Source organism: Sphaerodactylus townsendi, linkage group LG12 (assembly GCF_021028975.2).
Source record: "Sphaerodactylus townsendi isolate TG3544 linkage group LG12, MPM_Stown_v2.3, whole genome shotgun sequence".
Classification (NCBI taxonomy): domain Eukaryota; kingdom Metazoa; phylum Chordata; class Lepidosauria; order Squamata; family Sphaerodactylidae; genus Sphaerodactylus; species Sphaerodactylus townsendi.
This window is the reverse complement of record NC_059436.1, coordinates 30,640,066-30,667,444: the sequence shown is the minus strand read 5'-3', so window position 1 is coordinate 30,667,444 and position 27,379 is coordinate 30,640,066. Positions and strand designations below refer to the sequence as shown.

At 44.8% G+C, this 27,379-nt stretch overlaps 2 protein-coding genes across 4 annotated transcripts; both read left to right on the top strand.

The window, feature by feature from the left end:
* The first annotated feature begins 3,135 nt into the window (after window positions 1-3,135).
* LOC125441938 (interleukin-1 receptor antagonist protein-like) lies at window positions 3,136-9,361 on the top strand. 3 transcript variants are annotated; one of them, XM_048513002.1, is made up of 5 exons: window positions 3,136-3,226; window positions 3,465-3,519; window positions 5,389-5,477; window positions 6,342-6,466; window positions 7,778-9,361. In XM_048513002.1, the coding sequence occupies exons 2-5, from the start codon at window positions 3,485-3,487 to the stop codon at window positions 7,988-7,990; spliced, it is 462 nt and encodes a 153-aa protein (XP_048368959.1). In that variant the 5' UTR covers window positions 3,136-3,226; window positions 3,465-3,484; the 3' UTR covers window positions 7,991-9,361. The 3 variants fall into 3 exon arrangements, with proteins under 3 accessions (XP_048368959.1, XP_048368958.1, XP_048368957.1); XM_048513001.1 differs by lacking the exon at window positions 3,136-3,226 and adding an exon at window positions 3,248-3,309; XM_048513000.1 differs by lacking the exon at window positions 3,136-3,226 and having other exon boundaries at window positions 3,324-3,519.
* Window positions 9,362-11,180: 1,819 nt separating this feature from the next.
* On the top strand, window positions 11,181-22,593 carry LOC125442097 (interleukin-36 receptor antagonist protein-like). The gene is made up of 6 exons (XM_048513239.1): window positions 11,181-11,249; window positions 13,968-14,021; window positions 16,865-17,012; window positions 19,013-19,180; window positions 20,430-20,554; window positions 21,574-22,593. Exons 2-6 carry the CDS (start codon window positions 13,998-14,000, stop codon window positions 21,778-21,780), a joined length of 672 nt encoding a protein of 223 aa, XP_048369196.1. The 5' UTR covers window positions 11,181-11,249; window positions 13,968-13,997; the 3' UTR covers window positions 21,781-22,593.
* The last annotated feature ends 4,786 nt before the right edge of the window (window positions 22,594-27,379 follow it).

Genomic DNA, 27,379 nt, shown 5'->3' with positions numbered 1-27,379 from the left:
CGTATAAGTCGAGGGTGGGAAATGCAGCATCAATTGAGGCATCAGTAGGTTAAATGTTTTTGAATATTTATTTCAAAGAAAAACAGTAAACTGGTTCTGTAAGTGGAAAAGAGGGTCAACAAGAACAATATGGTATCAACAATAGCTTTTAAAAGTGCCAAAACCTTAGCTCAACCAGCAACCAGAAATTTCAAAACACAAGGGTTAAAATCCTTCAAAACTGGATTCCTCATCATCATCTGTATGTCCAAATGTAACCCAACTTAGATTTTAAGAGGGATATTATCAGAAATGAAAAATCTACTATTAGCTTCCATTGTAAACCTTTGGGGGTCAATAACTTTGGATCCCCTGACCCAAACTTCACCAAACCTGGCTGGTATCATAAAGAGACTCTCCTGATGAGACCGAAAGCCGGGTTCGAAACAGACTGAGTCCAAAGTTATGGACCCTCAAAAGGGTAGCCCCATCTACTAATAGCTCCCATTGAAAACAATGGGGAATGGGGGCACCTCCTTTGGGGGTCCATAACTTTGGACCCCCTAAACCAAACTTTACCAATCTTGGCTGGTGTCATCAGGAAAGTCTTCTGAGGGTACCCTGAAATTTTGATGCCTCTAGCATAAAAACTGCGCCCCCTGCTGGCCGTCAAAGTAAAAACACACACAAAATTTTAATGACCCGCATATAAGTCGAGGGGAGCTTTTTCAGCATTAAAAATGTGCTGAAAAATTCGACTTATACATGAGTATATACGGGTAACAGCAATTCAAAGGACTTTAACAAATCTTGTGATTATCAGGTGTGATGAGATCTGTGCCTTTAAGAGTGAGTTGATGGGGGCGGAATTAAGAGAACCAGGAAAAGCAGAGACTTGTAAGAGTTCAGCAGGCAAGCCGCACTGCAGGCAGTGGGGTGCCTCCTTACATGTAAATGTTGAAATGCAAGGAGACCCCACTACAACCCCACTGCACAGTGAAGAGCCTTGAGGTTAGTGTTACATGCATAATGGGCCTAAGTCAGTTGAAGTCAGGGGGCTTAGAGGGGTGTAAGCCTGCTTTGGATGGCACTTCTATGCTGCTTCTGCTGGCCAAAAGGAGGGGGCAGTAGTTATGCACGGGATTGGAATCTCAACCTTTCTCTTAGACATTGCCTTCACTTGACTGCAACCAGCACAGCTAAACATCTGCATCTTTCCACTGAGTGTTGTACCCCACATGACATCTGAAGTGGCCTTCTGCCATGTCACACCAGTCGTCTGCCGGTCCATCATCTAATTCACAAGGTCCCATATTGTCCCCCATACTTGACTTCTTTGTGTGGCCACTAGGAGAGATCACCTGGAGGTTTATGTTATGTTTCATTAATATGCGGATGACAACTCTTTTGCATGCTTCTAGATAACAAGAAGGCTGTGGAAATTGAGCAGGAGCTTGGCAACAGTTTTGGGATGGATGGGGGCTGAAAAGTTCTGGCCACTGGGCTGCATGCTCTGGTAACATATAGATTAGATTACTGCAATGTGCTATATGTGAGGTTGAAGGCTATCCAGAAGTTACAGTTGATGGAGAATGCTGTAGCCCGAATGCTGACTGGAGTGGGTCGAAGGGACAACATTTACAGTGGCTTCCAGTTTGCTTGCAAGCCCAAATCAAATGGTAGTGTTGACCTTTAAAGCTCTGTATGGCTTGAGACGAGCATGTCTGAAGGGCCACATGCCCCCTTAAGAACCTACTCAACTGCTGCAGTCTAATTCTAACAGCCTGCTTTGAGTGCTACCACCACCTGAAGCTACACAGGTAGCAATTCTAGAGAGGGCTTCCTCAGGCACGGTGTTGAAAATTGGGAAATCCCTCCCCAGGGAGTTTCGACCATCTCCCTCTATCCTTTTCTATCGTTATTTATTTTGTGTTTCCTCAACAACTCTTATTAGCCCTCCTCCCTGTTCGTGTGTTTGTTTGTTCCATGTAATTTTAAAAAGTATTTTATAGATATTTGTATTTTAAATATGTTTGAAGTTTGGAATGTTTAAATGTTCACTGCCTTGGGGACTCTGACTTAGGTTGAAAGGTGACATAGAAATGTTGGGTCAAAAGCTAGCATAGAAATGTTAGAAATAATTTTTAAAAATAAACAAGCATTGTCTGTCTTGACTAGCCTCAGTTTTCTGTAGCCCAAGGAAGAGAAGTCTCTGCCAACTGTATATCCAGGGATCTTTTCAGTTGGACAGACTGAGGGCTGAACCAGGTTTGTTTGCATTCTAAGCACATGCTCTATCCTTGAGCTTAGGCTCTTCCTGCTTATGCGGTATCTCCACGTTCCCAGCTTTGGGGCTGTATATTTGACCCTTTGAGGCAAATATTCTTTGAAGAAGAGAAAAAGAGTTTGGATTTATACCCTGCTTTCCTCAGCTGTAAGGAGTTTCAAAGCAGCTTATAAACCGTTCCCTTTCTCTCCCACAACAGACACCTTGTGAGGTAGGTGAACTGAGAGCGTTCTCAGAGAACTGTGACTAGCTCAAGGTCACACCGCAAGCTTTATGTGGAAGGCTGGAGATTCAAACCCATTTCACCCGATTAGAGTCCGCCACTCATGTGGAGAAGTAGGGAATCCAAGAATCCACCTCTCTTAACCGCTATACTATGCTGGTTCTTTTGTAATGATTTTTTTCTATTAAGAACCCTCCTAGATTTGAGGGCTCCTCCCTAAACTTTTCAGGTTGCACCATAAATAGCTGGGCGAGGCTTATAGAACCATCCGGTCTGAGGTGACAGGCTTAGAACAGTATGTGACTTGACGAAGGAGCTGCCAGCTAGCATGGGTAGGGCATTGTCATTGGAAAACCACAGCGGGTTTCTGTTAACTTTGCTCATCTCAAACCTTCTCGCTGTGAATCTGCTCCCTCAATATACCTCAGTTACACAGTTTGGAGTATCTTCCTGATAGCTGAATGAGAACGTTAAAGTTTCCAGTGAGCAAACAGGCTAGCATTTACTTTGAAAGTCATTGTTAGAAGGAGATCCCGGCTTCAGCGCCTGTCAGGTGATTGACGCTCGGCTTATCTCTTACAAGGGAAGACTAAAATCTTTGGAGGGTCTGTCCTTCCTGGCTGGAGGCATTGAATTGACCCTTTGTTGTTCACTGTGCTTACGTTTTGCTGTTCCTTTGTCTGTGTGCAGCCACAGGAACGTAAGCTGTCCTTTTGAGGAAGTTTCGACATCTAAAGGTTGTGACATGGATTGCGACACGCAAAGGAGCGATTGGAAATTCTGGGGCTTGTATCACAGCAATGGAATTAATAACTGCTGGGTAATGATGTACATTCCAAGCATGTGGCTGATCTATAAAAAGACAAGGCCACACTGACAGAACAGAGCTTCCTGATCCACCCATATTCACCATGAAGCCTCTCCAATCCTTACTGAGTAACATTGTCCTCTTCCTCCTTTCTCTTCTCTATTTAGATGAGGATAAGGTCTGTGCAATGCCAGCTGCTGAAATAATGGTCTTCAGATCCCGGTAAGTATCCCGGTCACCTTGCAAATTATTTCTGAGGTGCGGCATCGACGGGGACTGGGGGGAGAGCAGGAAGTGGTTCTTCAAATACAAGCACATGCTCTTTTGCAGGCGATAGCTGGGCTTTATGAGAATTGTTCTGCCCATGTGATCATCTCTTTCCTAAGGATTCAGCTTGCAGAAACTGAACGCAAAAAGAATACACGCTGGCTTTCAAATCCTAAGTATTTTTGACAGATGAGCAAAACCTTCATTGACCAGCCCTGGTCTTCAGTATGTCTTTTGCTCTGTGTTCTCGAGACCAGTCAGACTCCCAATTTAAACAAACAAACAAACAAACAAACAAACAAACACACACACACACACACACACACACACACACACACACACACACACACACACACATACATACTTTTAAATGAGAGGCAGAAAGGATGCATCAGATGGAGGGTGGGTCTCACCACTGTCCTTTGGAAAGATGGATGAACAGTAGACAAGTGCGTTGAGTATTCTACATGCAATCAGAATACTGAGGTTCATGTTCAGCGCAGTTTGGCATATAACTCTTCTCTGGCGAGAAAAATGTCAGATAATGGTCCTTTCTGCACAACACAAATAAGATGTTTTGAGGCTGGAATATAAAACATTTTGGGCAGGAAGTCTGCACAGCTTTTAGCCCAAAACGTTTTGAAAACCCAGTCTTCCAGCCTCAAAATGCTTTATATTGAAAACTCTAACTGGCATTTCTTTTCCGCTTAGACATTGTCAAAACATTTTCTGCTTGCTGTGGAGAAAGCAGGAAACATTTTATTTTTCCCGCCCAAGTTCACACAGGTCTTACTTTCTCTTTCACCGCTTACGACCGCTATTTTGTGTGCTGCTGCAGAGAGTCTCTGTGCCTGCCTTGTTTGCTGAAGGTTTCCCATTGGAGGTTTCCTCCGCTAGCAGCTTATCCACTTGCTATTTCTGTTTTAAAAGTTAGTTTTCCATGGTGATCCTGCACATGTTTTTTTGTTTTGTTTTGAGGGGGCTGTCTTTGTAGTTACAACACCATGGTATGAGAATCACAGCTGCTCAGAGGGCTGGTCTACCTTCCATTAAGACCTGTCCTTAGCCATTGCTTCTAATGGGAGGTAGAACAGCCCTCTGAGCAGTTGTAATTCTCAGATGGTGTCTGTGTAGCTATGATGACAGCCCCCTCAAAACAAAAAAGAAAGATACATTAATAAAGAAAAAAACATGTACGCAAGATTGCCAGGGAAAACTAACTGTATTCAGCTAGGAAGCGGATTAGCTTCTAGCAGAGGAAACCTCTGTGAGAAACCTTCAGCAAACAAGGCAGGCCCGGACATTCTCTGCAGCAGCACACAAAATGGTGGGTGCAACAAAAATGAAAGCTGGGTGAGAGGTGGCAGGAAAAAGAACCATTTTGGCTGGCAATGGTGTATTTCTCCCATGCTGTGCGGAAGAAAAAGACCAAAACAATTCTTTTTAAAAACTTTTGCAAAACATTTTAATTCCTTTGTGTGGAATGAACCTATGCGGACATGCCAGTTAAACTGAGGGAAGACCAAGCAGGAGGGCTGAATAAATGTTACCAAAGATGCTTTTTTTAAAAAGTGGAAATGCAAGGGATACAAGCAAGGTTTTCCACAAGTAGTGTGTGTGCTTAACCACAGAGCTGTCCTGGTAGACTAAGCTGCCTATAAAATGCCTGCACACCGATCAATCAAGTACAAGATGCAGATGTGTCCTTATTGTATGTTTGTGTGAGGGAAGAGAGTGCTTATGTGTGAATAAAACGGGCAAGTTTAATGCTCTTGAGAGCTCAGGAGATGATTTCCGTGTTTGACTTAAGTTTTGGTGTTGCAGAATCTGGGACATCAATCAAAAATCTCTTTACCTACAGAATGATGAGCTAGTGGCGGGATACCTACAAGGGCCCAATTCTGCCCTGGAAGGTGAGTCTGTGCTGTACTCTTCTGAGGTTTCCCATTGATAGGAAGAAAGGACCACAAATCTTCTGTGCAGGATAGTTCTCATTCAGCCTGTGGAGGTAGCAGTTGCCTTTCTCCCTCACAACAGTAATACCAGCCAGGAGCTGGCCCCCATATTGAGCATGAAAGATGGTCTGTTGGCTTCTCCCACTATTTTTCTTCCACATTGATGCTGCCTTATTGATTCTTGTGCCTATCATGCGTGGGGGCTGCAGAGATCCTTTCCCTGCAGCAATTAGTTTCTTGGCTGTAGACCTTCCCATTTCTCCAGACAAGTTAGCAGAATACTGCATTGATTTTCATGGCCAAAGGAGAAGGGCCTGCCACCACGGAAGCCAGTGAGCGAAGGGGTGACTCTTCCCTCTGTCTCAAAAATCTGCTGTTTCTCCATCCGGATGGGCAGGAAGTTCCTCCCTCAATAATTCAGCTCCTGCCTCCTTTCCACTTCCTGCCCCTTTATGTTGCTCTCACTTCTGTCCTGGGCCCACTGGCATTCCATGCTTCATTTGTGCAGGTTGGCATTAAGAGCCACCTGCAGTCATTTGTAAAAAATAACTGGGCATATTTGCCAACTCTCCTAGACTTGCTTCTTTTCCCTCAAACTGCTTCCTTCCGAATTGGAGTGAGCAGGCTGCCTGTGGAATGCCAGACTGGGAGCCCTTAAAGAAGCGTTTCCCCAGATCTAGAAAGAGGCAGTCCTGGGCCAGCTCCTGTTTCTCTTGTTTTTATTCATGTTTCAGGAAGGCCATTGTGAAAGCCATCATGCCTCTGTCTTTGCATCAGGATTCTGACTGGTTTTCTCTTCCTTATCTCCCCTCCCCATCCCAGAGAAGATTTACTGGATTCCTAACCGTAACTTTAACCGTGAGAAGTTCCCCATCATCTTGAGTATTCGGGACGGGAGCCAGAGCCTGGCCTGCTCCTTTGGGGCCCAGCCTGCACTCCAGCTTGAGGTGAGGAGGCTCAGCTCTCTGCCACCCTCTTGAATTGTCTCTTTCTGGCAGTGAAACCACACTGTGAATTGCACACGGCTCATCCTTGGAGGGTGCAACTGAAACAGGGACGTTGAGCGTGATGGATGCAGCCTGATCTTATGGTTGTTTACTTGGTCCCACTGAGTTCAAACCTTGCAGTCTGGCCAGGAGGAAAATGAAAGACAAGCCGCTCGTGTGTCTACCCCATCCTCCAACCATCCAGTCTTCCACGGTTGCAGCTGCATAGAGGCTTCTTGCTATTTGCTTGCTCATAGCAGCATAAACAACCAGGAACCTCTTTGCAACTAAAAAGTGGGAGAAGGCCACCGGTGTTGGCACTTCTTTTCCGTCCTGGACAGAATGCGAGGCCCACCAAAGTACATATGGAAGAGTGGCAGAGAAGTCATGGCTGAGGAAGCAGGGAAGAGAGAAAAGCAAGTGAATGAGCCAGCATCATGAATGTGGGTGGTCAAAGATACAAGAGAGAGAGAGAGAAAGAAAGAGAGTCTCTCTCAGGTCACTGATTAAGGGGGCTATAGCATGGTAAGGGGGAGGGGGGATTATGTATGTTCGAATCCAACTGTCCAAACACCGGCTGCAAGCCTGCAACAAGACTCAGTGATGGTGTGTAATGTGGTGTTATTATGAGTCACTCCCAGAGCATGGGAGTTCTCTTTCAACCTCCTTCAGTCTCAGATGTCCCAGGCATGACTGTGTGCTGAACATATGAGTTTCGGTTGTTCATATACACTCCCGATTCATCTAACTCAGTCTGGCTTGATCTGGCTGTCAGCAGCTGTTCCCATCCCACTTGATATCCCATTGAAGCTGGAGTTGAACCTGAGACCTCATGCACAAAGCATGCACTTCATTACCAATCTAGGACTGTTTTTTGCTGAAATTGCACTTTGGCAGTGGGAGTGTGCCCTTTCTTCTACACTGTCCCCCGGATCCATGTTAGGAACTAGGCATGAGCACCGATAAAAAAATTTGGATTCGAGGTTTTTTTTAACACGAAGATTTTCGGTGAAGTAGAATAAAGCCGAATATTACTGACAATATTCAGGTTTAAAAACCAAAAGCCGAAATTTTTCAGTTCTCACTGGGGAACTCCTATATTCTGGAATGGAAACTGGGCAGTGCAGGGCTAGATGCCTTACCTGGCTGCCTTGGGGACTCTCTCTCTAGGGCCAAAGTCAGGCCAGGTATCTTCTTGACCTCTTACCCTGAAAGCTGGCAGAGGGCTGTTCTTTTCCTCCCCACTTAAACTGCCTTTCCCCTTCTTTTCAGAGCATCCCCATCTCAGACCTGTACAAAGACAGCAAGGAGGACTCTACCCGCTTTACTTTCTTCCGGTCTTACAGGAATGGGATGTGGCGCTTTGAGTCTGCTGCCCACCCGGGCTGGTTCCTTTGCACCTCTTCCAAATCCAATGAACCCATCAGCCTCACTCAGAACCCAGGATCATCTCAAGTCATTGACTTTTACTTCCAGTCATGCTGAGCCTGAGCGCTCTCAGAGGAAGACCTCATATGTGTGGGCACTCAGGGATCCTCACTCAGTATCTCTTTCCCTTAAAAGTTTAATTTCTGGCAGGGTCATGGGCGAGAAATCCCTCACAGCCACAAAGGTATATTTGCTGGGCAAATCAGAAGAGCCCTGCTATATTTAACATTTGGTTTTCAAGAGTGACTAGAAAGAAGCTCTGGAAGGCTCACAACCAAGCCATGTGATGGCAGCCTTCCTCTGTTGCTGGTCTTCAGGACCTGGTCTTTAGAGATAGAGTGCCTTGGAACACAGAAGTTCTTTTCTTGGCCAGTAGCCACTAGTAACCTTCAAGCAGGGATGGACTTACAGATGTGTAAGTCCATTGTGCTATTCACCATTGCTTTCACCTCCTGCATGTGAGCTCCCAAAGGCACCTGGTGGGCCACTGCGAGTAGCAGAGTGCTGGACTAGATGGACTCTGGTCTGATCCAGCAAGCCAGTTCTTATGTTCTTATGAAGCACCCTGGGTAACCTTGAACCAGTCACACTCCAGGCTATTAACATAATTCACAGGGCTTTTAGGAGCCTAAAATGAGGGAGGGAGAGCCATTTATATGATCCCAAGCTTGGTGGGAGTCTAGGATAACAATGCCTAGATACTTTTACAGTCTTAACTTTGAGAGGAGAGATGTAGGGCAAATAGTCCTCAGTGTCTCTGTTGGTTTGGATCACAAGGAATTTACTTCAGCACTAAACTTTCAGACAAATCCTATGCTGGCCAACAGGGTCAAGAAAAAGAGGTATTAGTGATTGCTCCTTGCCACTGGAAATAGAAAGTCAACATCAGATCTTAATTCCCCATAAAGCACCCCTAATGCTTTATCCTGCTCAAATAATTCTAATTCAAGGGCACAGCCCGGCTGAGGAAATGGTTATTTTTAATGTATTTTTGCTAAAGGGCATGGGGGTGAGGGTCTGGGAGAAGGGTTGAGATTTCACAGTAATGCCATTTCCCCCTCAGAATTAACAAACAACAGGGAAGCAATATAGCTAGTGTTATGAATCGACCTATCCCTGTTTAAGGAAACAAAGTTTCTTGAGAGCTTTAATCTTTGGAATGTAAGACCCACGAGCTGAGGGAGGGACAGAGAGGAATGTTTGCAGTTTGATTTTGGACAGAGAGTCTGATAGCGCTGGACAGGTTGTTTGTAAATTTCAGCTTGACTTACGAGAAAGGGGAGGCGTGCTTGGTGCACAGTTACTTTCTTCAAGAATCTGAGGCAGGACCAGCTGTTGTGCTGCTTGCTGCAGGAATCTTGTTTGCTTTCTCTGTGACATGTCTGTATGCTTGTAAATAAACAGATATTCCAAAAGACATTGAACATCTCCAGCTCCCTGTCATCTTTTCTGCCCAGGACAGGCCACAGTTGGCGAAGTCAAAGCTCTTAAAAAGCACTCCTTGCTATGGCTGCCACCTGCTTACCTAACACTAGTCACGGGGCCAAGAACTCCCCCAAATGACAGCCCTGTCAGGTCCATAGTGAGCACTACTTAGTGAGCACTACCGCCCTCCCATCCCATCAGCCAAAGGACTGAAAGCAAGATAGTGAGGCATTGGTATAACTGTCTGATTACAAAGCTCCTTCATACAATGAACTACTTCTGTTCAAAGTGTTCGCCATATTGACGTATTTCAGCTAACCTCAGTCAGGCTAGCTCGCTCCTTTGACATTCATTCATTCATTCATTCATTCATTCATTCATTCATTCATTCATTCATTCATTCATTCATTCATTCATTCATTCATTCATTCATTCATTCATTCATTCATTCATTCATTCATTCATTCATTCATTTCATTTATATACCGCCCTCCCCCGAAGGGCTCATTTATCCTGAGCAGAACCTCCCAGCATTTCCAGATCTATGACTCACGGCCACATCTTTAGGAAATTCCCATTCACAGAAACCGGGATGGCATCTGCCACAGTCAAAGCAGACACACTCACCACTTGCGCATTGCGCTCTAACATCACTTTCAAAAGGGGAAGCCCCACGTCAGTCCATGTGGGCATCTCACTGCCGTTCCTCTCTTCAGAAGTCGCTTCAGGTTGTTCAGAACAGATGTGGCAAGTCGGGTGCTGCATGGCGCTACCTCACCTGCTCCTGTGCCACGCTTGCAGGATGCTAAATGAGTTCCTTCTGTGCCAAGGCAGAATAGATTAGAAACTGGCTCGGCCTGTGCTTCCAGATTACTTGTTGAATATGATAGGAAATAATGACCAGATCTCAGCAAGTGGTTTTTTTAATGGCTGTGCTGCAGAATAATCTGTGATCTTCTGGGCTGGTTGGGGCTGGTTGCTGACAGCTTCTTTGCCTTTTATGGTCTGTTCCACTCTCTGACCAAATTAGGCTTTAAAAAAAAAAATTCCACACCCTAAAGGACCTGCTCAGATCCTTGAGCCCCTAAGGTTTTGTTTGCTTCTAGAGTCACATTTTGTAATGAAATGACACAAAGGTAACTTGAGTAAAATGTACAAATTTGGAGAATAAATGTTTAACTTGTACTCTGTAAGGCTCAGAGGCTATCTTAAAACAGCCTTCAGTGATAGGACAAAAGCTGCAGACCCAGGTTCTCAAGCTTTTTTGATTACTACATTCCTCTGATTAGCTCTAGACAGCCAGTATGTTCCCAGCTCACCATGAAGTTCACTGACTGATCTGTGGTCTGGGGCATTCTTCTAATAGAGTGCAGTAAATAAAAAAGAGCCCTCTCGCTCAGCACAGGGGATAGTCAGGTGGGGAAGATATGCCCCTTGATGTCCACTTTGGCCACACGGACTGTCCCTCTGTCTTCAAGCTTCTTTGTGCTCCTTATAACAACCGCCACACTTGGATTTTTGCAACCTCCTTTTCAAACAACTTTCCCACTGCTCTTCGTCCTTTGTCCATGAGGAAAGAGAAAGCCACACATAAAAATTATAATAAACGGGGAACTTCGTGGTCTCACATTTGCCCCGTTTCAAATTTTCCTGTACATTTACCACCTCCTAACCAACCATTGGGCTCCCCCAGTGTCTTATTTAGGAAGTTTAAAAGTTTTGTTAATCTGTAAGTGGCCCTCACCCAGTCATTTGCATGTTGCACCATTCCTTTGGAGACGACACGCCTTTCACATGCTTTGGGGAGAGCATAAAAAGCAGATGAACCGAAAGAGCTGGCCGATGAAGCATACAGGAGGAGGCTGCTAAACCCCAGACAGAAGAATCCCAGGTAATGCCTTTTCCTGTCTGCTACTGAAGACACATGCAGGGACAGTACCCTCTTCCTTGCTTTCAGGTTGAGTTTCTTTGGATCTTTGTCAAAACTAGGTTAAAAGATAAACCTGAGGAAACTTTGGCAGAGAAAAAGCTCTCCATCTCCCTCATGTAAATTGTTCCGGGATTACGAAAGCACACCTTGCGCTCCTTAGACATGACTTTCTCAGCTGCCTGACTGGGGTGGTGGGGATGGTTAGGTAGAATGTTATGAAGATACTGTAAAGGAAAGACCCTTCTTTTTAAATTCCTGCAATGGGATCCATCACAAGAAGGGGAGGAGGCAACGCAGGGCACACAAAACTGCTTTACACAAGTGAGGTAGAAGGTCACTGTAAGTGCAACACTGTGTCTGCGCAGGAATGTGTTTTGGCCTCAGTCAGAGTCCGGTTTCGAGCATCCTGATATTTTTTTATTCAGTACCAAACATGTCTAGTTCTTTCAATTGTCCCACTTATGGCCTGTTACCATGTTTTCTGCTCTCCTCTGTTAATATGCTTTGGGAATGTGGTGATACAGAACTCTAGCAGAGTCTTGAATACTGACCAGAGGCAAATGAACATTGCTTTAATCTCCCCAGGGCTGTCAAGGGGACAAGGACAAAGGGGGCACAATCCTAGGGTGGGGGTTCTGGTCATCTTGGGGGGGGCATGGAAGTGGTCATGTCATGAAATTTGCATTCAGAGGATGCTGGGGCTGTATAGGGGCAGAGGGAATCCTTGCCAGAAGAGGATTGTTGGTTGTTCTTGGCAGTCCTTAGCCTCCTGCGCATCTTCCATGGGGGAGTTCTGTAAATGTAAATGCAAGAACATTTGCATCAGATGCAAGAGTGAATAATTTGGCGGTCTCGCCTTGTTGTCTACCATGCATGGCCCTGCTAGAAAGTAATGAATTAACATTCTGCTTTCCTGGTGTTTTGCTGTGAGTCTCCCTTTCTCTCCCACAGCACAGTCCAGCACATGCCCTGCCTATAGGATTATGGCCAGTGAAGATGATCCTGACAGTCCTCAGGGAGTTTCTTACTGACTAATGAGGCTGGCACACCTATTGAAGCCCTGACCTGTGGACCACAGAGGTGGCCAGGGCAGTTGATATAGCCTCCCCAGGCACTCCCCCCCACCCACCACCACTTTCCTGCTTCTTGGCTTACTGAGGGCCAAAGAAATGGGTACTCATTGGCACCATTTTCTGAGCTTGCACCAGCTGCCTCATGCTGTATTTACATTTTTTTTAATTTTGAGGAGTCGTGTCTATGTAGCTATGTAGACACAACCCCTAAAGAATCACAGTACAAGGCTTTGAAGCTTCATAGCTACGAATCTAAGAAGTAAAAAAAACCTGAACAACCACAAAATGGCCGCCAGGAAGAATTTTCAAGGGAGTGAGTCTGCACTTACCCCTTAAAAATGCTTCCTGGTCACCATTTTGTGGTCATTCCATTCTTTTTACTTCTTAGATTTGTAGCTGGGAAGCTTCAAGCCCTCAAGCTGTGATTCTCTAGAGGTCATGTCTACATAGCTACATAGACATGATGACCACCTGAAAATTTTTAAAAATGACATACATACAGCCGGCATGAGCTCAAAGGAGCTTGTCCACTGACTTTGTCACAGACAAAATCCTATCGTTTGAGAAATAATTTCACAGATGGAGTTGCCGTAGTTCATGAGCTATGTGCTCCGGGAGGATGACTGGTAGCCAGTAAGGAAAATGGCACGCCCTCCTGATTATACCATGTTTTTCTCAATCCAAGCCATGTCTTCTATTTCATATAAGAGCCAACTTGCTGTCAGGCAACAATTAGAAAAGTCATTTCTCAATGGGGGAAATTTGCAGCTGCACTACCCTGTTTCCCCGAATATAAGACATCCCCTGAAAATAAGACATAGTAGAGGTTTTGCTGAAGTGCGAAATATAAGGCATCCCCCAAATGTAAGACGTAGCAAAGTTTTTGTTTGGAAGCATGCCCGACGAACAGAACACAGAAAAATAAGACATCCCCTGAAAATAAGTCATAGCGCATCTTTGGGAGCAAAAATTAATATAAGACCCTGTCTTATTTTTGGGAAACACGATAGAACCTCCACAGGGACAATTGGTGTTTCTCCACCCTGCCCACCATTTCTCCCACTCACTACCAATAGGCTTGTTGCTGTTTTTTTAATTGATAATTTGTATATCATGACAGTATTTTAACTCAATAGTGATTACCTACTATAAGTAATAATGGAAAAAACCCAGCAGAAATCCACCTGGGGAGACTGGCTCAATGGGAAATTGCATTGGATGTGGTGCCAGATGTGGGGAAACGGCTGTGGGAAGATGAGGGTGGTACTCTTTACCACAAACCATTTTTGCAATCTGAATTCCAGCTCTGCGCTCAGGGTGTCTGTATGCTGCCTGTGTGTTTTCCAAATGAGGCATCTAGGAGGGGCAGTTTGTGGGCAGGCAAATGACATGGGAAAGAGGCTAGATTCTCTGCACAGCTTCCAAATACCACACACTGGCAGCTCTTATTTACCAATAAAAACATGAATGCATTGCCCAGGGTGGTGAGCAGCAGACGGTCCTCTTGCCAGATAGCAGTCCTCTTTGTGAGATGTTAATTCTTTATATTTTCCTGAACAAATTTTCTTAGGATCTGTCACTAAAAACTGTTTCTTTCTCTCATCAGCAGGCAGTTTGCAGACAACCCCTGAAGCTCATGATGCATGGAAGCCAAGCCAAGGTCTTTCACATTCTTTGATAGAAAAATGAAAGAGAAGTAGGCTAATGGGAAGAGGCAGTTTTTACTGAATGTTGCAGGGCAGGGCAGATGTAACTGCTTTCTGAGCAGTAAGAGCACACTGTATAAGAAAACTAATGTGAAACTTGTGTGTAGTCATCAGGGAAGATAGTTCTTTCTGCAGTTCCTCAGTATGCATAAACACAGTGAGAAGTCCACACCCAGGTCTTCCTGAAGAAGAAGAAGAAGAAGAAGAGTTTGGATTTATATCCCCCTTTCTCTCCTGCAGGAGACTCAAAGGGGCTTACAATCTCCTTGCCCTTCCCCCCTCACAACAAACACCCTGTGAGGTAGGTGGGGCTGAGAGAGCTCTGAGAAGCTGTGACTAGCCCAAGGTCACCCAGCTGGCGTGTGTGGGAATGCACAGGCCCTAATCTGAATTCCCAAATAAGCCTCCACAGCTCGAAGAGAGCAGAGCTGTGGGGAATCAAAGCCCCCACTCCCCACCAAAAAGACCCCAAAAGCCAAGAACCAAAAGCCAGGGGCTGTAACAGCGAGGCAGCCCTGGGCAGAGGCTGTGGCCTCTGGGCAAGAATACTGAGTTGGATGCCCCCCCCCCCCCATGGGTGGCCACTCCACCATGACCAAATTTCTTTTTGCACCAGGACATTGGTGCCTGCAGGGGGTGCAGTTTTAGACATATCAGCACCAAGAATTTCGGCATATCATCAGGAGCTTGTCCTTATGCTACTCCCACAAGTTTTGGGGTGAGATTTGGTTCAAAAAGGAGTCCCAAGAGTTATATAGACTCCCCAAAAGGGGTCCCCAACTCCCCCATTGTTTTTCAATGGGGCAGCTAATAGGAGATGGGGGCTACAGTTTTGGAGGAGTCCATAACTTTGGCCTCCCTGAACCAAACTGCAAAAATTCAGAATCTTAGGGGTGCCATCATCTCTGGATGATACCCTGAAATTCTGGTGCCGATACATCCAAAAATGCACCCCCTGCAGGAACATCCTAGAAATTTGCCCAAGAATCTTTGTTCTGCATTGAGTTTTCTGCATTGCTGTCAATGGGGGTTGCAGGCTGTGGGGGGCACATTTCTAAAGGCACAGTCTCAAAACTTTCAGGGTCTCATCAGGAGACTGCCCTAATGATACACCCCAAATTTGGTGCAATTTGATTCAGGGGGGCCAAAGTTATGGACCCTCAAAACTGTAGCCCCCAATCTCCTATTAGCTCCCATTGGAAACAATGGGGGATAGGGGCACCCCCTTTGGGAGTCCATAACTTTGGACTCCCTGAAACAAACCTCACCAAACTTGGGGGGTAGCATAAGAACAGTCTCCTGATGATACGCTGAAATTTTGGTGCCGCTAGCCTAACAACTGCGGGCCAAAAATGGAAAACCACTAAAATACCCAGAAACGAACCCAGCATTTTGATGCCCCCCACAAGGTGATGTCCTGGGCAGCTGCCCAACTTGCCCAATGGGCATTACGCCAGTGCCAAAAGCCATGCCATACTTTCCAGTCAGACCAGTGAAAATATTACAAAGCAGTGTGCATGCTTTTGAACTCTCTAGAACTTTTAATTGGCTTGCATGGTCCAGGTTAGCCTGATCTCAGCTGAGTTCAAAGCTAAGCAGAGTTGACCCTGGTTAGTACTAGGATGAGAGACCATCAAGGAATACCATGGTAGCTATGTAGAGAAAGTATCTTGCCTTGAAAAGCCTACTGGGTTGCCATAAGTTGGCTGTGACATGACAGCACTTCACACACATACTTGTTTAAAATAGGAGAGCGGGAGGAGATGTTTCAGGCCATGGTCTAAAGATAGGGTGGCCATATCAGAGGAGTAGCAACGGGGGGAAAGCGCCTGGTACACCAGTGCATCCTTTGCCCCATCCCAGACCACCATGCCCCTGCCACGCCCCCTCAGGGGCGCGCACCTGGTGCGTCACATCCCCTGTCCCCTTGGAGCTACGCTTCTGGGCCATATCCTAAAGATTTTGGGGGTGGACCCAGGGTTTAGAGAAGGGAAAGGAACTCAGCAGGGTATAATGGCATAGAGTTTCCAAAGCAGTCATTCTCTACAGAGGGAACTGATATATTTTGTCTGGAGACCAGTTATAATAGCAGGAGATCTCCAGATGCCCTCTGGAGGTTGGACACCCTATCTGAAGACCACTTCATGCTTCTCAGGACACCTTTGGCCTTCTGAAGAGACAAGACTCTCTGCATACTTACTCAGTATTCTACATGCAGTGGTTGGTTCTTAGTATACCTGGGGCCCTGGACAATAGGGCGGGCTGGCACCACAAAATCACTGCCACCTCTTCCAGGGCCTCTTGCCAGTTTCTCCTGCTGAGACTGATCAAGAGGTTCTCCTCACTCTCATGTGAGATGATGGAAGCAGTCAGTGGAAGCTCGCTGCCCAAGCCTTAGACAGGATGGGTGCAAGTTGCAGCAGTGAGATCCTCCTTCTCCCCCTCCTTGCTTTGTGGAGGGCAGGATTGTGGGCAGTCAGGAGCCCCAGCATGGGGCCTGGGGCAGCTGCCTCTGGCTAAGACAACCCCTGAATATCATTATGTGGAAACATCTTTTATTTTCTTTTTTCTTAACATACAGATTGATAAAGAGTTTGGGAGAACTCAAAAGGTTGCACATTGTTATGTGTTATTTGGGTTGGTCCTAGCAAAAGGTGTCATGGTTTTTGTTTTTCAGTCCTATTTAGCAATTAATTCAAGTGTGATTCTGGATATAGGTAAGGAAAGGAGATTTCTGGGTTTGAAGGGCAAGAAATGCATCCATACAGAGACACTAATTCTCTTCTCACAATTACAGAAATCCCCTCGTAATCTGCAGAGTGAGGAACATCTGTTCTTCCCTTCAGAAGAAATGGCTGTAGAAGACAAGCCAAAGGAATCAGCTGTCCACAGAACAGTAGTGGACAAAGATATGGTGGATTGGTTTGCACAGTTATTTGATTCAGGTATGCACTTGGGGGCAAAAGAAGGAAGAGGAATACTTAATAGGGCATTAGAAAGAAGAGGGAATTGACCCTTCTAACCACTGAGGATTGAACACAAAGCAATTGGGCTGAATTACTGGATGGATACTGCATCTTGGATGAGAGATACACTTTTTGGTAGAAGTGTGTGTAGACAAGAAGGTACAAGTAGACTGTAAACTAAATATGGGCAGTCAATGTGATGCAGTGGCGAAAAAAGGCTAATGCAGTCTTGGGGTGTATCAACAGAGGCATAACATCCAAACTGCAGATGTCATAGTCCTGCTGTACACCACAATGGTCAGGCAGCACCTGGAATACTGTGTGCAGTTCTGGAGACCTCACTTCAAAAAGGATGTGGACAGGATAGAGTGGATGCAGAGGACAGCGATCAGGGTGATCAGGTGACCAAGTCCTGTGAGGGAAGGCTGATGGAACATGTGACTGTTTAGTCTGGAGAAGAGGAGACTGAGGGGTGAGGACACATTTGCTCTCTTTAAATATTTCAAAGGTTGTCACTTAGAGGAGAACAGGGAGCTTTTCTTATTGGCTGCGCAGGATAGGACTCACAATAATGGGTTTAAATTATGGACAGAAAGGTACCAGATGGATTTTAGGAAGACATTTTTTTTTTCAGTAAGAGTAGTTCATCACTGGAAGCAACTGCCTAGAACTTCCCCTTCCTGGCAGTCTTCAAGTAATGGTTGGACGAACACATGTCAGAGATGCTTCAGGCTGATGCTGCATTGGGCAGGGATTGGACTAGATGGTGTGTATGGCCCCTTCCAGCTCTATTATTATATTATTTTACTATGACATTAGTGAGGTAAGTTTAGATGGAATTCCAGAAAGAATGTTCCAGTCATTTAGTAATGCACAAACTTCTCAGAGATGTAAACCTCCTTGACTCTCACCTTCATTATGACCAATTAACACACTGACGAAAGAGTAAGCAATTTTTATTTCAATCATTAGAACTTTTTAAGGCTAGAGGAGAGAAGGTAGGATGCAGGTTTCATTAGAGTAGACGGTGAATGAAAAAAATATCAGGTTGTTCCAAAAGCTACTGATGCCAAGATGTAATGCAGCCGTTCCTTTGGTAATATCAAAACCAGCAGTATTTTGGAACTGTCTCCAGCATTAATCAAAGTACAACAGACAGAAGTACAGAAAAACTGCAGTCTAATGCCTGCAAAATGGAAGAGTAAATGTTAGGATGGAACACTAGAATGGAGGTAAGAGAACGCAAACTGAGTTGTGGTTCCTAATGGTGGGAAGGTGTTTCTCCCAGAAGCAAAATCCCACCGTAAGGTAGCAGAAAGTCCTCTTCCTTCCACTGTAAGATCCCTCTACTAGATGACAGAATTCAGTACAATATTCTCCAAAGTTGACCAAAATTGTGGATACCTATATTAGTCCGTAGATAAATCAAACAGCAGCAGCAGCAGGGAACACATGCATTGGAACCAGCTAAAACATCACAAAGTAGTGAGAAAGTTTTCTGGTCCTCCAGGGCATGTCTTCTGAATGGAGGTAAGCAAAAAAAAAATGGGGGAAAGAGTAGGGATGTAGAGAAAAAGATATTGGGCATCATGGACAGCCCAAGGCTGAAGAACATGATATTTCTAAGGTGGAACCAAGGAGATGGGGGGGGGGGACCCTCAGGTAGCACAACTGTTGCTATTTTGTGTAGTTGCTTCAGATTTTTCCCTTTGGACAAAAATGGCTACCAGTAATTTCTATTTCATTGGCCATTTTAAGAACATAAGAACATAAGAACTAGCCTGCTGGATCAGACCAGAGTCCATCTAGTCCATCACTCTGCTACTTGCTACTTCAATCAAATGTCATCTTCTGAAGCTTATTTATAACTGGTACTGAAGTAGATGTCCACTGAGGCTTGTTGCTGATGAGAGATTCAATGATTGTCATGTCCTATGTGGTTACTAAGTTATCTGGGTTTTCTTTTCCATGAATTGCAGCATCGATGGTACCCCATTTTACTCCTGCATCAGCAATACCAGAAGAAGTTCCTGAAAGTATTCAACTACGTAGTTATAGCCTCCGAGATGTTGACCAAAAGGGCCTTTATCTACAGGACAGGAACCTCATAGCAGCCCCCCTGCAAGGCGACAACTCTGCTCAAGAAGGTTGGTTGCCTTAATACTTCTTTGTTGGGGACTCTTCTGCTCTGCTGGTACCTTCAGCAGACCCAAAGTCTGGATGCCTAACAGAGGCTCACATTATCACCTTCTAATTCACAAGCATCTTAATTTCCTAAGCTTCAGCAGGGAAGCACAACCAGATTTAGTTTCCTCTGGGTGAAAGAGTTCTGGAGAAGCAGGGTAACTGCTGCTTTATTCACAATTACGCAAGTAGAGCTGGTGAAAACCAAAAGGTACCAGGCAGCAGAGTTATTATGCCATATCAGATCTCCAGAGATGCTTCACTTTTGGCCTGCTCTTGGCTTTCGCTGTCCTTTCCGGAATTTTCCAAAACTGCCAAATGCTGTTACTCAGGGCCAACATATGTGTGATATGAGGTGGGTCATGGGTGCCTAACCAATTTTTCAGTCACATGGTCATGTGGAAACTAAACTTTAAAAAACCCCTCTTTGCTGCCCCACCTGGCTTCAAATGTTGCAAGGTGAAAGGAGGGGTGTCAGACTTCCTTCCTGTGCCATTTTTCAGTCAAAATGGCGACTGTGGTGTGGTGGTGGGGGCTGTTGGTCCCTTTATCAGGCTCCACTATGTTCACCCACAGCAAAATGGCAGAAGAGAAAAGACTGAAGCCCCACTTCCCTCTTGGAACTTTTGAGTCATTGGGAGCAACGGAGGTGCTGGTCCCAAATGATGGCCCTTTCCCCACTTACCGTTTGCGGCGCGCTACTCTCAGCGCGAGTCATTTCTGGCGCGGGGTCGTGTTCCCCACTGCCCCGGTCATCAAAAGGTGCCATTTTTTTCAGCGCCAGAAATGACGGTCACTGAGGGGACGCAAGAGCGGCAGAGTTGGGGCGGCTGCGTTGTCGCCACCCGGACTCGTAGGGAACGCTGCTGGACCCCACGCTATTTGGGGAGAGTAGCGCACAGCAAACGGTAAGTAGGGAAAGGGCCGATGTCACATATTGGTGACTCCAGCCTGCGCATCATTTCTCACCCCCATCAAAGTGCTAATGGAAAGAGCTGGTTGCATTTTTCAGACGACAACAACAACAACAACAACAAATGTGATATATTGCAGGGGAAATGCAGTTTCCCACAACTGAAGCATTTCCTTTGGAGGAGATACCTGAATTGCTAAGAAATTTCTACTGTAAAGAAGAGGACTGTATGGGATTGCCTCTGGAATGCAATATATGATGATGCAAAGATTTCCTTTTCTCCCTGTTCTTTTCTGCAGAGATCCTCAGCGTTCTTCCCAATAGGTATATGGATCGTGCAAGGATCCCTCTGATCCTGGGGGTCAAAGGGGGCAGCCAGGGCATCTCATGTGGTAAAGATAATGACCCCAAATTGCAACTGGAGGTAAGCTTGGGTGACCCTTTGCTCTCAGCCTCCTGGGGCCTTGTTCCCATAGCCAAGAGCAAGTTCCTTTTCCACTGAGAGAGGTGTTCAAATTAACTGTCCAAGCTGAAAGCTCCTCATGCTGATAAGTTCGGGGCCATCTCTTCCTTAGAGTCCAGGGGTCCTTAATCTTGGTGAACTTGTGGGAATTAGAATTTGAAAAACTGGTCATGGGTGCTACAACAAAATGATTGCCAAGGGGATGTGGGGCTGATCACAAAATGGTTGTCACAGGGACTGATCAAGTCCTGAAACTTATGACCCTTCCGCACATGCAAAACAATGCACTTTCAATCCACTTTCAGTGCACTTTGCAGCAGGATTTTACCATGCGGAATAGCAAAATCCACTTGCAAGCAGTTGTGAAAGTGGATTGAAAGTGCATTATTCTGCAAGTGTGGAAGGGCCCTTAGTGTCAGACAGCTGTTTCCAAAATGGGTGCTTCCTGCAGAAACAAAGCTGGTGCCTCATGAGCTCTTCTGAAGCACTTCCTACTCCAGTAAAAAGGAAAGGTGGGAGATCACTTTGCTTTGGTGGAGAGATACTATGGGACAGAAACAAACAGATGCCAACCCAGGAAATGTATCAACATGCACCACATTAGGAATCGCTGAAGCTTCACTCCAGCTTAGTCCAGCTCAAGATGTGAAGGTATCTTCATGTCTGCCACCAGGATGCCGTTGACATTTTGAAGTGTTTTAAAAATGCTGCAAGATCCTGGCAAGGGGCAGCCATTTTGGCACTTAAAAGATTGGGGGATGGGGGGGTGAGACACAAGAGTGCTCAACTCACCAAACTGAGGGCCATTACGGCGGTATGTGAACCCATGCTGGACAAATGGATGTGATCACCTCTATTTTGGCTCTCATATTCCTTCTAGCACAGATCAACCACCCTTTCTTTCAGATGCACACTCATGCACAGTCTCCAATTTGCAAGTGGACATGTCTCTCTCTCACAAACATTTTGTTTTCTTCCAGGATACAAATCTCATTCATCTTTTTTACAATGAGGAGGAGGCCAAACGGTTCACCTTCTTCAAGCATTATAATGGCACCCATACGTTTGAATCAGCCAATTACCCTGGGTGGTACCTCTGCTCACCACTGGAGGCCCATAATCCCCTCACGCTCACCAACCACCCTGGTGAAGTTAACCTCACTGACTTCCATTTCCAACGTAAATAGCCCAGGAAACTGGTACTGGCTGAGGGATATGTAAGAAGCACCAAAGGAGTCAAGAATTCCATCCCACAAATCTGGAAAGTGTCAAGATGAGGAATTCCATTCCAAATTACCTGATTACTGTCCTAGAGCTGCCTCTTGTAGATTGTCCTTCGCTGGATTTTTAACATAGAGAAAGGAAGAGGAGGAAAGCATGTCTTGTGAGCAATAAATGCTGACCCAGATGCAAGAGACACTGCTGTGTTCATAGGTGTAGGGAGGAATGAACTGGGAGGTTCAATTGTTCAGTGTCAGGATTTTTAAAAAATTATTATTCTGTTATAATTTAAACACTATTTATATTATTATTTTTCATTGTGACATTTGGGGATATTTTATTTTTTGTTTTAACTGTTACTCACCTTGACAGGGCTTGGGTTAGGAGCAGCAGCTATGTACATGAATTGCAAATCAATATGCTGACCCCAACACTCCAGTGAGCCAGCACTTTTGTTGGAATTTGCAAGGGTCTGCCACCCAATCCAGCTACCAAAGGGTTAACTGTTTGTATGTAAAGCAGTTGTTTCGGTCACGATTTTATGACCTGGTCTGTTGGTCAGTTATTGGTCAGCAGATCACGTAGATCAAAGGTTATAAAGTTAGCCTGTCTTCTTTGTTCAGACTGAATCTGTGTGTGTGTGTGAGATGCACACCACTTGCTACCAGATCAGAACAAGCCACGAGGCTTGCTAGTTAGAGACAAAATGTAGCCTTAACTGTGTATCTTGTTAGCATAGCCTTTCTTGTTTTTCACCCATGTAACCTTCCCTTGTTTTATGCTAGTAAACTTTCTTTCTTTATAAAAGCAAACTCAGAATCTCTGCATATCTTTATTTTTGTCACTGCGCATCTCTGCTACCTTAAGTATATCTCTGAATATATATTGTTCAGAAAATCCCAATCACTTTTCACCCCATTCTGTGGCACTGACTGTGTCTGAGAGGGTGCCATTTTTGCATGTGTACTTTCCAAATCTCTTTTGCCTGGGTTAGATGGGATTGCTTTGCTTTCCTATTGCTCAATGCAGATGCATGAATTTGGATAGGTCTGCGTTTTGGGTTAGTCCTCCATTAGTCCTCTGTCTCTGACTGCCAGCACTTGCAAAGGTCCCTGTTTCCAGCCCTGCAGGTCCATGTCTGGAAATGCTACCTCTCAAACTAGAGTTCAAAAGGGTTCAAATGATTGCTGATTAGATACCCATGCAATGGGGGAATAGGCTTGACGTGCTGCATTCGTTCTAAGACGATTCATTAGCGAGAACCTCTTTCATACTTTTTTTGTGTGCCATTGAGTCGCAGCTGTTTTATGACGCCCCATAGGGGTTTCAAGGGACATTCAGAGGTGGTATGCCATTGCCTGCCTCGGGGTCATATTCATGGTGTTCCTTGGTGGTTGCCCATCCAAATTCTTACCAGGGCTGACACCCTGCGTAGCTTCTGAGATCTGACCTGGAGCTACATGCTTACTGACATTTTAACTAGGGAAATTGCTCTGCTATAAGAGTCTGAGGGAACTGACTTCAGTTAGGACCCCCCTGAGGTATTTACTGATTAGGGCTGCATAGTTATCAGGCCTCCATTTTTGGATCAAAGCTGCCAGCCCTGGCCCATGTGAGAAAAGAAATCGTTCTTTCTCATAGTTCAGGTGGAGGGATTGTCTACAGAACTAGTGCTCTCCATCTCCGCCTGCTGTTCTTGCAAAGCTATTTATCTGCCTTTTATCTCCCTCTAGAGTCAGAATGAGCAATGTACCCATTTCATGCTATGACTGTGTTAGTTTTATGAGATTCGTAAACATGGGCGTTTGCAGAGGGGAGGGCAGAACCAATGATACCTATGTATGATTGGTCTGAGTGACTGTCATCTTTACACCATTGGCCACTCAGCCTACCCATTATACACCATAATAAGGTGCTGAATAGAAGTAATAATAGAAAGCTCTCCCTGGAAGAGACTTACTGCATTGTATGAGATCACACATTTCAGAACAAAGTGCTTTTATTTTTTGATGTAACAATAACAGGGTAAAGAACTATAAAGACATACAACTTTCCTTTGTCTAATGAACGACAAGATTAAAGGATTCTATTTCTAAACCAAGTTAAAGCCACGCTCCTAACACTGCATTTCATAGCTTTTACACAGAATCTGTCTTTGTTGTTGGAAGCAAAGGATGTCTGAAGCTAATCTGGATTTTTTTGTCAATGTAAGGTAAAAGAAAACATAATCAGGAGGAGATCACTCTTTGAACAAAAAACTGGATTTCCAAGGATCTTGGCCCAAATAATTGATAACCTCTTATATATAGGTCTTTAAGTTTTCTGTATAGATAGTCAGTCGGCACAATGAAAACAATCGCTTTTCAGATCCCCATAATAATTCAACTTAAAAAGTGTTTCACAAATTGAAAATTGAAATTGGAACATAATTTATTTTAGGCCTTTATCCTCCAGGGAACAAGCTGCAGGCCCACGACCCGCTTCCAAACTTTTTGTAATAGAAAGGGATTAGGTAAGAAAAAAAATAAAATAGGGGAAAAGCATGTAGGCAAGCAAGGGAAAGGACGAATCTTGGGGGAAATTGCGGGCAGTAAGGGAACCGTACATTTCAAATTACTTAGGGATTATGACTCATTATGTGGGATTATAACTGTGGTAATTAGGATTTTCCCTCTGTGACAATTGTTTTCCTTGTGGAATATATTCAAGATTCTGTTTGTATTTTCTGTTACAGTAAAACAAGGATTATTGAAGGATCTTTATGAAATGGCCACTCATAAACTGCATTTCAGAGTGATCTGAAAAACTTCCTTTAAAAAAATTAAATGTGATATTGACATGAGATTGACATGAGATTAGTAGTCTAGTAAAATAACACTACTAGACCATAGGTGCTCAGCACCCTGAAGAGGGAGGTTGCATGCAAAGACCAAGGAAGCAGTGGGTGGGCAAAACAGTGGCACTTTGCAGCAAGGGAGATCTTTATTTAAACAAAAAAGTAGGAAAACTTTCCTGTGAAGGAAGCAGCCACATGGGAAGCAGGAAGTACACAAAAGACTAAGGCAAGGTTGGAGGCGGCTTTTGAAACAACTGCATCTTCCCAATCAGAGCAATAAATAAATAACTTTAAAATGGTCATTGGCCTATTCCATTCATTATAAGAAAGGAAAACCCTCATCTGTCAAGCAGAAAGGGGTAAACCTGATCATGCTGGTAACCACATTAACACTTGCAGGGAAAAGAAGGTGGCAGAGACTTGTGGGGAAAGAATGGCCTGTACCACTGCAGATTGCAGCTGGAGGATTCGGGAGGTTCATCGTGTGTTGGAATGCTCCCCTATTAAAAAAACCTCCTAACAAAGAGAAAACCAGTAAAGTGAGCAAACATTGGGGGTAGGAGCTGCTGGGTTTTTTTTCTGGTTTGTATTTAAACTTGAATCCATCTGAGTACAGTCCATTTTTAGGGCTTCACTATAGGCATGAACCAGGCTTAAGAACAAGGGTGCCCACTAGGGGAGGGAGCAACACAGGGCACTTCCTCCCTCCCTGTCCTGGAATCCTAATTTTGGTGGGAGAAACTGCGGTGGGGTGGGGTGGGGGTGAAAAACCCAAAGGAAGCTTAAATATGTTGATTGCCTTCACTTTTCCTGTGAACATGTGATGGTGGTGGTGGTGGTGGTAGGGAGTTGCACTTTACCAGGTTTTTGAAACAGTGTAGATTCTCTAATCTGAGAGCGCAGTGAGTTTTGAGGAGGGAAAAAAGTATATGTAACCGAGAATCGAATCCAAAGGGAATGCATGCTCAGTGCAAATAAGACCACAAGTGCATAAATGGCCCCTGAGTCATCTGAGTGGCCAATCAGGAAAGGGATGACTGGGGCAGGTGAGCTTTTAAAAGCCTTCCTCTTTCCCACTTTCCCACTTCCTCCCCACATAGCTTTACAGCAAGTACAGGATGGGTGGGTCCCACCTAAAGGTGGATGGAGCCTGGGCCTTGCAAATTTGTCATCCAAGTGTTGGCAATTCTTGTTGAGAACTATGCTTTAGTGGATTGGTTAAGGTCATCTGATTATGAGGTTATCAGTCAGTGGGGTTACTGCATAATCTGCATGAGCATTGCTAAAAATGTTGAACAGCAGAAAGAGATAAATTACATCTGACGCAAGATATAACACCAGCAGTTCATCAGAAACCATTTAAAAACAGAAGACCTAAAATCAAAGCATCATACATAGGGATGAGTAGGGGAAGGGAATCACTTGCCAAAAGCCTTGGAGGAACTGGTTCCTGACAAAACTGGCCTGTGTTGATCACAGAAAAAAATAAATGCCGGTTTGGAATGGCACCAGGAAGATAACAATTTCTGCTCCAGGCAAACGTCCAAAGAGAAGGCATTCCTGATGCAATATCCCAAGGTCACTAAGATTGTGGGATCATTTGCCAGCTTTATGCACGTATGCTATTAGGGACTTTTGTAAACTTGAACAGAAATAAACATTACACCCTGCTTAGCAAACCTTGATATCACAAAGTGCAAAACGTTTTATAGTGTGAAAGTATAAATGTTACAACAAATTATCCGTTCATAGTAGGGCTTACTCCAAGTTTAATGTTTTTGGGATTGCAGCTTTATGAACTTTAATATTCTTAGAAATGGGAAAAGAAAATGTGAAGTCAATCTCTGGCTACCAATCTTGATCCTTCTTGATCTGAGGTTGCAAATGCCTTAGCAGACCAGGTGCTCGGGAAAAGCAGCAGCAGAAGGCCATTGCTTTCACCTCCTGCATGTGAGCTCTCAAAGGCACCTCGTGGGCCACTGCGAGTAGCAGAGTGCTGGACTAGATGGACTCTGGTCTGATCCAGCAGGCTCTTTCTTATGTTCTTATGAAATACTGGTACATTCTGTGAACACATATTATTGTTTGGGAGGGCATAAATAAGTCTTGGATCTGTACCCTTCTGCTCCATAGAGCTGGCCTCCATTTAGCAGCGGATGAGCCAGAACCCTTTTTTAAAACTGCTGTGTCCGTTCTGAATCTACTGCCCATCAACTTCATTGAACACCCTCGGGTTCTCTTCTGCAGTGTTTCCATTTCCTTTTTGAGATCCGGTGACCAGAACTGCACACAGTATTCCAAATAAGGCTCACCATAGATCTATATATATTGGCTGTTTTATTTTCAACCCCTTTCTTAATAATCCCTGTTCCAATCAGAGGTGGACTGTTTGCTCCTGTGCAGAAAATCTTCTTCCTTTCTAGGGAGCTGAGCCCCTGTTCCCCAGTTTTTGCTGGCATGTTTGTCCCACTCCCAACCAAGCTCCAGCTTCAGGGTCCTGAGAACGGACTGGAATCCCAACCCAGGCAGTTGCAGCTGAAAATGTAACCAGCAGAGTTCTTTGCTTTTTGCCTGGCCATCAAGTTATGTTGCTGACAAACCTGTCCTGCAACCTAGTGGGCTCCTCCTTTGCCCAGGCCCAGCCTTCGGGTTTCCTTCCCGTTCAGTATTCAGAGTTGCCGGCAGTTCTCCTGTGCTGCATGTCTGATTCCGTGGAGGCCTTGCCTACA